The following is a 14,096-nucleotide window of genomic DNA, read 5'->3' as shown; positions in this document are numbered from 1 at the left end:
AGAGGCATTTAACCTGTGTCAGGTGCAGCCGAGGGAAGAACATGCCCCAGGGACAGGTCAAAATGCTGTGTAAGTAAGGGAGGGGGGCTTACTCCCAGTGGAAATAGTCTGGTTCTCTTATTTTTAGGGGCAGGAATTTAAAAGTTGCTTCCAGTCGCAATAGTTTTTGCAATGGGTCAAAACCACAGTTGGGCCACATACAAAAAGGAAATAGAATTAGGAAATTGCAATTGAAATGAGACATACTGGTATACAATTAACTGGATTCACCACTACGACCAGGGTCCCGAGTCCCCGTTTCTTTTCACCTGCACGGTGATGGAGTGGTGGTCAAGGATGTGTGCGGCTGCACCGTACAAACTTTATGGGAGTGACAGAAATACCCAAGATGTATCCAGTTAATTGTTAACTCATGTCTCATTAGAAACGCTCTTTACTATGACCTTGAGGGTCAATGCACACGATACGTATTACGTGCGGTTTTGCCACGCGTATTTGCGTGTGGCCAAACTGCAGCGTAAGACAGTATACCAGCATAGACAATGAAATTCCAGGGAATCTCATGTCCACGATGCGGTATTTTTCGGGCTGTAAATTGACCCACGGTGCGTATTTTCGAAACCACGGCATGTCGATTTATCCTGCAATTCCGCTTGCGAATTCTATCTTTGTAGTTCTACAGAAATATGTAGCAAAACTCGCTGCATGAAAACGCAGCGATTTACGCAAAACTTAAAAGACGCACCAAAAACACATCAAAATACGCACATCCAGGTGAATTTTTTCCTGCGAATTTCTTGCGGTTTTGCTTGTAGCCCGACACACCGTTCATGAAGGCTGCAAAAATGTTCGATAAAATTTCTCCCGAAATTAATAATAATATTATACATTTTTTTTTAAAAATCACTCGTAAAAATAAGCCTCGAGTTGTCCTGACAAGTTGTTAAAAATCATATTTTACTACATGCGAGTCTTATTGTGAATTCTAACAATTACTCGTATATTGTACGTAATGTGGCGCCTATGCATATTGTCATTCGCATTTTGCCTCTCTGTAAACCCTCAATAAAATTTTATTTTGCAAAAAATCATATATTTTACCATTTCCTAGTTATATCTACTTTTAGTAAGGACAGATGGTCATAAATATGGCCAGCACTACAGCCCCCACAGGGGTTGTCCTCCAGCTTCTCAAGACTCATACACTGCAAATCTACCAAGACATGAAGCAATAGAAGGTAAAATTTAGGTATCTGCATAAGGCCCAATGCCTACAGTTCAATTCCGTACTACAGAGCCACAGGCACTCTGTGTACCACTATATGGTGCCTCCGTAGTGCATTATATTACAGAGGAATTCTCCATAATGCGGCATGTGACAGAACATTGCACAATGAAATTAAGAGGCATACAGAGGTACAATATGGGCCAATAGACTCCTGTGGGTGCCCTTTTATGGCTCCATACAACTGGTACGTCCGTGTGCATGAGGCCTGTCTGCAAGAAAAGCTAGGAGGCAGCCTCTGTAGGAGCAGTTATGTCTTTACAACACATGTAGTATATAATGCCACCTACAAATTGGGTGTTCAAGCGTTTATCTGGTAACATAAAATTGATGGCCTATCCTCAGGTGGGGATCAGACTATTGGAACACCCACCAATCAGCTGTATGAAGATGCTGCGGCACTCTGGCGAGCACGGTTTTGCCTTCATCGTTTACACAGCTCCATTCTGCACACCACTGTTACATTCTTAGCGGCTGCACACCGTATTACAGCTTCCTTCTTATTCAAGTGAATGTGAGGAGTCTAATACTGTGCACCACCACCCCTAATGTGGCTGAGCGGTGTACTCATTGCAAAGGCGTGCCATGGCCCCTTCAAACATTTGATAGGTGGGGGTGCCAAAACTCGAACCTTCGCCGATCAGATATGGATGGACTATCCTGAGGATAGGCCATCAATTTTATGTCACCAGATAACCCCAAGTTAAATTACTTTGCTGTCCTGAGCGGTTGGTTATTCGGTTCACCACTTCCGAGAGGTCAGACTATAAACCGTCACATGCTATGTGGACTCCTAGGTGCAGGTGATTAATTTTCTGCTGCTCTGTTTAAATTAGCTGGAAACTCTTAAAATATACAAGACTAAATAAAGCAATCTATCAACGTCTGTCAGAGGAGACCTTGTACACAAACTGCGCCATAGAAAAACAGAGAAACATCCCGGGTCAAATTAGGCTGATGTTCACTTTTAATTCACTTAATCACCGGCGACATAATTGTCTTATTCAGTAAATAAACCACTGCAGGGCATAAGATAGGATTACATGTCCACGTGAAGAGGGTTATCTTCCTCCTCATTCTTTATATGCCGGAGGGGTCGAGGAACACAGCGAGATGTTACATCTACGCACACGGTTGATCCAGCAAATTTGAAAGCAATTATTAAAAGTGAGGGGGTCTTTCTGAAAAGATGTGGGAGGGATTAGGTCTTCAAGAATCCATTCATTTCTTACTGCTTAACTGCGCCAAAGGACAATTTATTTCGGAGCTTTTAGTGAAATGGTTAACATATAAAAGCATTTCCAGCCTGTTCATATTTATAAATGAATCTAATCATATGTAGGATAAAAAAAAAAAAAACTAAGAAAATTTTTCCTTTTTGCCCTCCTCAAATCAACCTTATTCCCTTACCTCTTTTCTTAGGCTCTCTTCTTGATTCCATATTCTTGGATATATTTTTGTGCAAAAAAAGTTAAGAAACATTTACTTTAATGTTCCAATGTATGCCAAAAGGGCGTCCTCTTGATATACATTTGTCTAGCATTCATTTCCACTGATATTTTTACCAGTCAAACAGATCAGAGAGACACTTTGTCAGGCATGTCCATAAAAAATTCCCTAACAAATGGCTTAAAGGGGTGGTCTGCCATTGGAAAGCATACTGCTAGGATGTCAAATTCCGGTCGTCAAAGGCCCTTTATGTGTCTGGAGAAAGCCTATTTGAGTCAACAAGTAACTTAGTGGGACAGCACTTTCCTAGCACTGCTGCCACTTCATTGTAGTGATCGGCGGAGACCACGGCAGTCGAATATTTTTGGCATAGTAACATGCCAATCACTTTGATGAGACAACCCCTATATAAGCAACTGTAGAATCCTGTAAATCTTTTAGCAGGAACCCAAACATGGTGTGATCAGAGCATTACTTCTATTACCTCATTCATCGAATTATAAAATATTTATTTTACTAATAATTTTTTTACTAAACCGTAGAAAAATAAGTCAATAAGAATAAAAAAAAAAAAATCAAGCTAAGATGGTTTTATCTTAGCAATGTGGTAACTTCTTAAGATCCAACAATATAAACGGACAATGATACTCCATTTAGTACTCTCGTGTCAGGCAATCTAAGCACGAATACGGTGACCGAGGGAACGTCGATTCATGGGTTATTTTTTTTGTTATGAATGACGCAAATTGTAACCATGTGCTTTCACCTGTATGCCCATGGTTGTCTTCGAAAACCAAATAAATCAACAGAAAAAATTACTGGTAATTTTCCCTAGAAAAATCACTGAAACAAGTCTGGCATATAAATTTACCGCCATATGTGGGAGGGAAATTACAACCGTTCTGACCACATTAGAGAAAGCTTTGCTGCAGCGCCGGTTGAGTTCACACCAGACATTCTGAATCGCCTCATGGTCCACATGTTGTATTCATTTTCAGATTGTGAAGTGTCACTTTTACCTTCACACAATGCATTGCAGTGTTATCACATATTTAAAACTTACATTACACTCCCATGTTGCTACTCAACAAGTCTTGGATATGGTTCTAAGCAATTATGCCCAATTGGTGGCAAGAGGAACGTATGCGGCCTTCATGTGCCTGATGTGTGGCCCTAAGGGGGAAGGCAAAATGTATATAGCGCAGTAGTCTCCCTAGGAGGATGATCAGGCACTGAACGCTCTGCCTTACTGTAAAGAACAGAACAGCTACTATGTTTTCTCCTCTGTTATGGGGGCACTGTAGTATCCCATCTCCAAAAGTTGTGCTGTAAGAATGCTTATTTATATGGATGGATGTGACCTGGCCCTGGCTGAACGATATTTGCAGGCAGAGACCCACACAAAACGTTAGGTTGACCAACAATGCTCTGTCAATAACGACACTCTTATATTGTAAAATTATCCATATTGTCTCTTTTTGTCTATATGTACATAAAAGACTGGAATGTGTAGGACAATACCCTCCAGACATTATCTGAAATCTCTATAAACCTGAATAAATAGCCTACTTGACATCCACATTCAAGAATTATTTAGACATTCTTGAACATGGATCTGAGGTCTTAGACGCAGCCTTCATTCTAATAGTGATTGTCTATTGGTTTTAGCAATTACATGTTGAGCAAAGGACCTGCATGCATTTATGTGCAAATAAAATGCAGATATCTAATGTATCTATAGGTGTGATAACATTTATAGACTGTTGGCCAATACTTATCAGTAATCCAGAAACACCCCATAATCTTAGTGTATTAATCCGCATGAATAAGAGCTTCCACTGACGGCTGGAAGTGTCTATATAATATGTAGGCCTGATTTAGCCTTGTATATTACAAAACTGGTTTTCTGACCTCAATAATGCGGATTCCAGCGTTGTTGTTTTGTTTCCTGAAACCCTCCATTCAAGAGATATGGTCCACCGTTGTGTTGCCTCACTATATGCTAATTTTCTGTAGTTAGCCAACAGGGAATGAAATACCTTCAAGCTGCCTCGTGCTGATTGGCCAGCATCAGAGGCAGAGAAGCAAGCTCCACCCCGTTGGCTAACTAGAGCGAATTAGCAAATAGGGAGTCTACACAACAGTGAGCCATATCTCTGGCATGGGGGCGGGTCCAGGAAAAAAACAAAAACAAAGCATTGCTGGAAATATGGAAACAGCACTATTCAGGTCAGTTAACCAAAACAGTTCAACTTCTATGACCAAGTGACAGGTCCTCTTTATGTGCATTAACCACTTAGAGCTTCTCGGTACTAGCACATCATCAAGATCAAGTGCACAGAGTGAATATTAGAATGTTTTTTTCTTTACCTTCACTGCCAGGATCTTTCCACTAGGTACGTGGTATGCCCTGTTAAAAGAAAATAGATTATTGGTTGCAGATTGAGAAAAAGTTGTGACTGGCGACTTCCACAGTACAAATGCACAGTTGTCAATGAAAAGAAAGTTTCTCTCTAATGTCAATTCCCAGCTTTGTTTAAAATAACCGTTTTATAACTTCACTACTACTATAAAGCTAGCAATAGGCATGCAATACCTTCCAGAAGTGATCATCAGATCCCCCCCCCCCCCCCCCCATTAAAATGCAAATGTGGCTCAACTGAGCAATGATATTCCTATGGAGGGGGAATGAGACAAAAAAGTAACAAAAAAACTAAATATATGCTGCTGTAGCCCCGAACAGTCACAGCTAAGAACATCAACTTATACTTTGCTGGAGTTTTTCCGAAATCACAAAAAGTATGTTCATTATGTGTTTATACCAGATTGTGACATGGATTCATTCACATAAAAGAATGGCGGCTGTCAGGTTTGAATGTACTATAGCCTCCTGCAAAATACTCCACAAATGAAATCTGTCACACTGAACGCAGGTATACTATTGCTCATATTATGCCGCGTCTCTTTCTTCATGCAAGAGAATATGATCAGGTCGATCATATGAACATCCTAAAAATCCCTTTTTGTGTCTCAGCCCCTCCTCCACCAAATCCACTATCTCCATGTCTTATTAAGACTTCCAAAAAAGCCTGAAGCTGTACATTACAGCACCAAGTAGTATATCTAAATGAGACCATAAAATCTTTCAGTTCCTCTAGCATAAAATGCTATGTGATGAAGGCTTCAATTCCTTTAAAATATGTGCTACTTTTCCTAAGTGCCACTTAGCGTTTAACTTTTCAAAGAGACGAGTCTGGTCAATAACTCTACTAAGAGCTACACGTAGTACAATGTTGGGAGTTCAACATGCAAATGAACATAAAAAGTCTGCTGGTTCTCCAGGTCAGAATAGAACAGATGTTAAAGAGTAGTTCTAGTTACGAGAGAGGCCACGTCTCCCACCACAAGGTTAAAAGTGACGTCAGGAAATCTGGTGGTCTAGGCAACCACGTGATGGCACAAGTGTCTCCACAGAAGACGGCGCTGTAATTCCTCGTAAAACTGTGAAGAAATGTACTCTGCTCCAACTTGCGAAGAAGAACCGATATTCTACTTGTGCAGCTACCGACTGGCCCTGTAGACAAGGTTCTGTCTCCAAGAACATCTATTAGATATCTTGCGAAGGTACCATGGATGTGACTATCGGCCCAAACAGCTAAAAGGGATGTGCCAGGCTTTCTTGCGGCATCCTGCACAGAAGTTTAGGGCGGTTGTTCACCAGTAGCATCTGCTAACTTGCTTTAAACGTGGCAACTAATAAATAACACTCTGGGAGCCATATAATACGAGCTCTTAGAACGCACTAGTTTATTACTTTATGAGCATCTTACAGGTTACATTTGTTTCATGTGCTCCTGTTTAATGACAAAGGTGCTTTAAAAACGTGGAAAAAGTGATTCCGGTTGTCCAATGGCAGGACAGTATAAAACTATCCCAGGACAATGACACTTAAGATAAAAAATCAGCCGCCCTACATATGACTCTTTGGTCGTAGAGATTGAAGTTCAGCCAGATTTCACTATGAAGGCAAGAGAAATGGTGAAGGGGTTATCCAGCGCAAGAAAATTACAATCAGCAAATTATACATTACTAAGTGACTTACGAATGTACTACTACTTCCCGTAAGGCGCCGATTCTGGGATTGAGAACACAGTCACGTGTCCCCAGAACCCTAGTAGTTCTGCTTTGATGATGAATTGACACAGGTACACGTTTCCGCGAGCAGTCTCCCCCTCCTGCTGTGTCGAAGCTGGGATATAGAGGGGAAAGGGATGACATTGCAAGTCCCACTTCATGAGCAGCTCTAACATAACATCGGGGTGGAGTGACACTAAATTATGTTTTTTGGCAGGCAGAGTACATGTAGCAATGCATAATTGCATTTACACATATTTGTTGTTGTTTTTTTGTGGTCCCCGGATAACCCCTATTAATTAACCATAAAAGTCATATTATCGGCCAAAAAATCCAACATGGCGAATTCAATGTAAACAGTTTGTCAGTAATCAGTCTATTGGACAGAATATCAAGACCAGTTCATGGCTGACAGTGTGATGAATCTGTTGAAATCCTAGTTTGTCTATTGCTAGCTTTGCACTTAGGACAATGATACAAATTTTCCCGCCGCAGATTTTTCTGTGAATCTCTAGTAAAATCCACAGGTATTACATGAGAATTTTGCAGTAGATTTCACCCTTTGCATTGCAAAGAATGAAATCCGCAGCATAAATCCGCCACAAAGCTACCAAACAGAGCATAATGTAGTTTTTAAAACACTATTCACATGCATTGTATTGTACATGGTTGCAGATTCTCATTGTTATGCCACGTGATAGTGGATCACTAATTCTCAGTTAGTTTTCATGGGGTTTACAAAAAATACAAAGATCTATAAAAGAGCAACTAAAGAGAAAACCAAAGTGGGGGAAATCTGAAATAAATCATTAACATTTCTTGCACTCCGTGCCAACTTAATTAGCTCGTCATGAAACCGGACTCTGGATCCAGAGATGCCTCTACAGTTTCCCAAGCAATTAAAAAAGGGAGGCTTAATGATTTAATTATGGTGTGCGCCAATTCACCCGTGGAGGCCCGGGTTAAGTTTCTTATGCGCGGTACACGCCTGGTTTGGTTTACAGATCACTGACAGTACCAATTTAACATTTAATTATGGGGATGATTTGGGTCACAATGGGAGAACACAGGTGGGTGGTGGGCACATGTCACAAGGAAGGAAAGGGAATGTGCAGCCTTTAGTAGGAGGTCTCAATTGCTTCAACTTATCCCAAACACACAAACTGTAAAGTGATTAATGCAATCTAAATAGGGGATCCGGTTACATTGTAACGCACACCTTCCACGCACCTCTGTCTTACTTAACAGCCAGTCCTTTAAATGAGTCTGTAGCAGATGCAGTAATTACTTGTCCGTCTACAGTATTTGCATACTCCTAAGCAGGCCCAGGGAATGTTAACCCTTTTTCATGCTGTGTGTTTATTTCCATCCTAGCAAGAGACTGGCTAACCCATAAGTCGGTATAACAATACTTTCTCCAACCAGCTGTAAGGTTCTATTCACACTTGCGCTACTGGATTCTGTCAACCCCACTTACGCCAGCCATTTTTGTCAGGATCCATGAAAAATGGAACGGTAACTTTGGTCATGGCTCCATGAGAAGCCATGAAGATAGGGTGAACAAAGCCTAAAAATAGATCAGTCTCAAAAGGATCTCAGAAGTACATTTTGTATATCACAAAGTTCACCCAATTCAACAGGGGAAATTTTTGCCAAATGCGCATATGCATATAATTCCAAAGTAACACCCAAATCTAATGATAGTCATATTAAAAAAATGACTATGGCACTGCTAACAAGCCCATCTTCTGACCATACAGTGGACAAGTGTCCCAATTTCTTCCCTCAAGTTTGCAATTTGTAGAACCCGCCACCAATAAGTGTGCAATCCTGCACGATCCCCCCAATGTTGGCCTGAATTTAAAAAAAAAAAAATAGATTTTCAAAGTGAAAACCATTTTTTTCCTTATGAACAGGAAACTGTAAAAAGTAACTTTTTTTTTTTTAATAAGCCTGAAATGTGCCCAGAATACTTGTTATTACCCTTCCCCCACACAGACTTCAGCTGACAGGTGTATACCCTAGCAGCCAATTTATCTATTGTCCCCCAAATGAAAATATCTTACCCGATCTGAAATCCGCCGTGTAGAGACTCTAGTGCACGCTGGCCAGTATAGTTGCCAAGGCATCCATGCACCATACTCTCTGGGCATAGCACAGTTGCATTTATAACTGTACCATGCCCAGCACGCACTAGCGTCGATCCACGCTCAATGTCAGCTCGGGAAGGATTGGAATTGGAGGGACAAGAAAAAAAATGTCTTGTCCCTCTGCATTCCGTCATAAATTGAGCCTTGTTTTTTTTTTTTCGTGGGACTGGGTGCCATTTTGTGGTACCTTTATGTTAGTGTTGAATTTATAAAAAAAAAAATAGTTTGTGGGGATATCAAATAGGTGTGACATTTTTACTTACTCTTTTTCTAGTTATTTTTATTCCAATTTTTTCTCATTCAGGGAACTCTGTACATTTTTGATTATAAATATACAGACATATGTCATTAGCCTGTGTATCAAAATTGTTAGGGCAAACCTAAGTATGCTCGAACACTAAGGCAGACATTCATGAGGTTCTTTCCGATCCCATTGTGAGAATTGGGTTAAAATTAACCATTTCATACAAGCATCAATTCATATAGTAGTCTCAAAAAAATATTTCCCCCTGGAACAAAAAAAATAAATCACCTAGTTTTCTTAGTGTCCTGAATGGAAAATCCACCCGTCATGCAGCTTCCAAGGATTGGGAGGTATATACCAATACAAAACTATGTATTCTGCAGTCTGGAAGAGCTGGGTGACAACCCCTGGGGCAGTCGTAATGGTGGTCATATGGCTTGTCAATAGGTCTTCCACCGATAGGATTGTTCTACAAAAGCTCTCTCTGTGCCAACCCACACAAATTGCACCCTTTCTATTTAAAAAGAGGTTCTTCAGCAGTTGCAGTGTATTATACAGTTCAGAATACACACCTCCAACGCTACAGACCTTTTTTCAAAAGGAAGTGGTGGGGAAGGGGCTTGCAGGAGGCCTTGGATCCTTTTGCAGCCTATACAAAGTCCCTGATGCCGTGTAACGTCAGGACAATATATGTGACACCGCACACAATGATCTGATGCTGGACGTTGTATGCTGCATCATATACAACGTTCCGACGCTGCATGGTATCAGGGCCTTGTATACGGCCGCGGCTGTTGTGGCAGCCTGGGGGATCCAGGGCGGGCCCCCTGCAGACAAGAGAAGATGCACGAGCGGTGAGTAAATGCTTTTTTTTTTCTGGGGGGGCCCGGCAAATAATCGGTATGCTCAATGTAAAGAATATTAAAAGTCACCAGAATTCCATGCGGTCATACGGTCACGGACCTCCCTGACTGACCTCTAATATTCCTATAATTTACAATAGGATGTAGATTATTCCATATATCATGTCGTGACTAGTAAGCACTGGAACGTTTTCAAACATCTCCAACTGTATCGAGCTGAAAAGATCATGCGCTTCCATCGAAGTGACTGAAATTAGGTGCGAGGTTATTATTTAATTTAAACCTTTCCACAAACTATCTACAGCGCGGCAGAGCTTTCCATTGTCAGATGTGCCCACATAGCCCCTGGGACTTTAGTTGCGCAAACCTTTTAAATGGGCCTTTTTATTTTGCGTGACGCTTAAGTATGCAAAGGAAAAAAAACTGCTCCGAATGCCTTTTCATTTAAGAATCAGCCTGTTTCTAATTAAACTGGTGCCGGTAACTGGTTGCCTAAGTTTTAATCAGTTTCAATCACCTATTGATCTGAATACAGAAGCTAAGCAAAAATCATCTGAGTAAGGGATGGTTTGGGAATAGCGTGAGCAGAGAACAAACCCAGCGGCCTTGGGAAATAAGTCCTGTTTTAAGCATCCGATAAAGAAGCTGTTCAGCAATGCAGCCCAAGACCCGGCGCAGAATGACTTTAACTAACCAGCAGAAATTTATCATCTTCAGCCAAAATCAATGTTCTGATCAATCCCCCCCCCCCCCCCCCCCAAACACTGCTGTCTGCGGGGACTGGCTGGCAATTTAGGGAAATTACACCATGTAAATGCTTGTGCTTTTAATTGAACCGTTTCATCAAGACGCCTTCCTCAGGCCGGCGCGCCATCTATCTGCCCTGTACCAGGCAGTTTGTCTTGTGTGACGCAGCCAGTGTGGGGCAGCATGGGGAGACATAGATGAAGCGCAGACCTGCAGCAAGCCAACGTAAAATAGACGAACGGTGGGACAAAGGTTAGACGAGCTTTAAAACTAAAGTCTGCAGATTAAAAAAAAGCGATAAAACAAGCTGCTGATATTTATATTGCTACGTGTATAAATGTATCCAGTAGCCCTCACATCTGGCAGACCTAGATTTAAAAATTGCTATTAATATTCCTGATCAAGGAAACTACAGCCTCTACCTAGATTAAAATGGCAGATAACAGGGAACAATAGATCTTATTTAACTACCCTTTAAATAGGAATAATATAGACTTGCGGAAAATACGCAACAAAACCGCAAGAAATCAGCAGAGGAAAAAAACACCTGAACGTGCGTTTTTTTTTTGCGTTTTTCACGTTTTGCTGCGTAAATTGCGTTTTTCTCATGCTGCAAGTTTTGCTGTGTATTTCTCCGGAACTAGGGAGATAGAATTCGCAAGCGGAATCGTGGGTTAAATTGACATGCTGCGGTTCCGAAAATACGCACTGTGTGTCAGTTTACGTGCGAGAAAATACCGGAGCGTGTACCGGAGATTCCCTGGAATCTCATTGCCTATGCTGGCACTGTATTACGCTGCCGTTTTGTCGCACGCAAATATGCGCGTCAAAACCGCACGTCATTTGCATTGTTGGCATTGACCCTTAATGGGTTTTGACAGAAAACAAAAGTACATACAAACAAACAATAGCCAATAACCGTCCCAGCATTCTAAGGCCCTGTTCACACTGAGTTTTTTTGCAGGCAGAAAAATCAGTCAGGAATTTTGAGGCAGATTTTGACCTGCCTGCACTCTCGGTGCTGCGTTTCTCGCAGCGTTTTTCGGCTGCGACCATTGAGCGCTGCAGGCAAAAAACGCAGCGGAAACCGCTTTCTCTGCCTTCCATTGATGTCAATGGGAGGTCAGAGGCGGAAACGCCCGAAGGGCATGTCGCCCGACTTTACTGCTTGCGTGAAAAATACGCCTCCGCCTCCCATTGAAATAAATGGGAGGCGATTTGGGGCGTTTTTTACCGCAGTTTCCGAAGTGGTTTCCACATCAAAAACAGCACCATAATACTCTGTGTGAAGACCCGCTAAAAGAAAAGGACTTGATTTGGTTTTAGTTCCACCGGAGGACTTGATCTCATGAGCGTGTCCGATTTGCATCTGCAAAAAAACTGGACCGCTTCTCATTCATAAGAATGTTCGTGTTGCGTTTGTGTGGTTTCCGTGTCACATCCGTTTTCTCCTCTTATCACGCAGCCAAAGACTTTAACAGTCTGGTCCGCAAAAACAGACCAAATAAGGGCGCGTGGTACGTTTGTTGCAACCAACACACGCTCCGTTAAAAAAATAAATGGATCTGTGAATAGCCCTTTGACCTGTATGGGTCAGTGAGCTGTCTGTTAAAAAATACTTTAGTGTGAATAGGGCCTAGGGGTGAATTCACAAGCAGCAGATTTGTTGCAGAAATTTCGGTGACTGGAAGTCCTCTCTATACATGTGAATGGGTTAGTTTTTGCAGCATGTACATGGTTCCCTGTAAGCCCTACTGAGATGAATCTATTAGGAATCTATATACAGTATATCTCTCAATACTACTGTATTGCAGTGTATCAGTGTTACAGGGCATAATGGCAGTTGCACACGACCGATGTGCCAATCGGGCCATTTTTAACGGCATACAAGTGGTACACCATAGTCTTCACGGATCCATTCACTTTAGCGGGCGTATCCGGTCCGTGAAAACTGATCGATTCTCTGATCCATGGGAAAGATAGGACATGTCCTATCTTTCCACGGATCACTGACGGGATTCTGCCGCTGCACACGATCGTGTGCATGCGGCATAATAGGCACAGAGACATGGCTGACCTGGCCCCTAGCTGCCATGACAACCCATTGAAACCTAGTATGTATGACTGGGTGACAGAGGGATTCCTATCTTTCTGTCAGACCACTTAGGTGCCACAGTGGCTATCGACCACAGCATCTAAATGGCCGGGATCAAAAATTCTCTCTAAAGCTGACCAATGCCGTTGGCTATATATTACATCAGACACCCACTGACATTTAAAGTGCGGGCAGGGGTTAAGAGGGTTGTCTCATCATAGAGATCTTATAGGCAGGGGCTCTGCTCTTTCTGGGCGGCCGCATTGCCAGCTATTGACTATGATAACAGCCCATGCAGCCACCCTATATAAAACCATGCAAAGCTATAAAAAGAGGCGACGTGGCATGGCACTTTCCTACAGGGTCTGACCACTGCTGATTGGACATTGATGGCACATCCAAGCGATCATGCCACCAAGGTCTGTGATGAAAAAACCCTTTGCATACCCTATGTGTTATTTTTTTTCCTCAAACCTTTTCTTTCGATTGGACATGTCTAAACATATGTGAATAAGTAGATTAACACTTTGCATTCTACATCTTATTAGATAAGTCCTATACCTACCGCGTTAGGTATAAAGCATTGTAGCAAAAAAAAAAAACAGTAAGCGGACAGGAACAGAGGATGATTCTCAGAAGTGCATGGCGGCACACACGCTTAATTAGGCCGTGAAATGGCGGCACACAAGCAGAGCTGTCTGCTCCTGAAGCGAGAACAGGATGGATGGGGCGCACTGACAGTTGTTTGAGGCTTAATTGGTTTTGTAAGAAAGTTAAATTCAAATAAACGTGCAAACTCCTCATTTACTGCCAGGAATAAAGACGTACAGACTTGTTAAAGGTGATGGGAAAAGTTTTTATGACTTTAAACGAGCTCTTCCTCTGGAGGTTTTCCGCTCTGTGATTTCTAATATATATCAGCCTTTCTCCTCTTCTCACATTTTTTTGCTAAATCAATTAGCTATAGTTTATTGCTTTGTTGCCTACATTGTGTATCCTTCACTTTACAAAGCGGAGGGAAATATTATGAAATGTACATGCCAGTGAGCCAGAGGATAGCATATGGCAGTCCCCGGTTGCTACAAAATGCAGGAACAGAAATAAATCTAGATACATTTAAAGGGGATTT

The 14,096-nt window shown here is 41.8% G+C and overlaps 1 protein-coding gene across 2 annotated transcripts in view; it reads right to left on the bottom strand.

Moving 5' to 3' along the window:
- Positions 1–14,096, bottom strand: part of MAP2K5 (mitogen-activated protein kinase kinase 5) — a 133,477-nt gene that overhangs the window by 60,323 nt on the left and 59,058 nt on the right. For both annotated transcript variants that reach the window (XM_075858333.1, XM_075858335.1), the window contains exon 9: positions 5,105–5,144. In XM_075858333.1, the coding sequence (XP_075714448.1) occupies positions 5,105–5,144 (40 nt within the window). The remainder of the gene's footprint in view (positions 1–5,104; positions 5,145–14,096) is intronic.

The sequence above is a fragment of the Rhinoderma darwinii genome, chromosome 3 (genome assembly GCF_050947455.1).
Source record: "Rhinoderma darwinii isolate aRhiDar2 chromosome 3, aRhiDar2.hap1, whole genome shotgun sequence".
In the NCBI taxonomy this organism is placed as follows: domain Eukaryota; kingdom Metazoa; phylum Chordata; class Amphibia; order Anura; family Rhinodermatidae; genus Rhinoderma; species Rhinoderma darwinii.
This window is presented reverse-complemented; position numbering and strand designations above follow the sequence as displayed.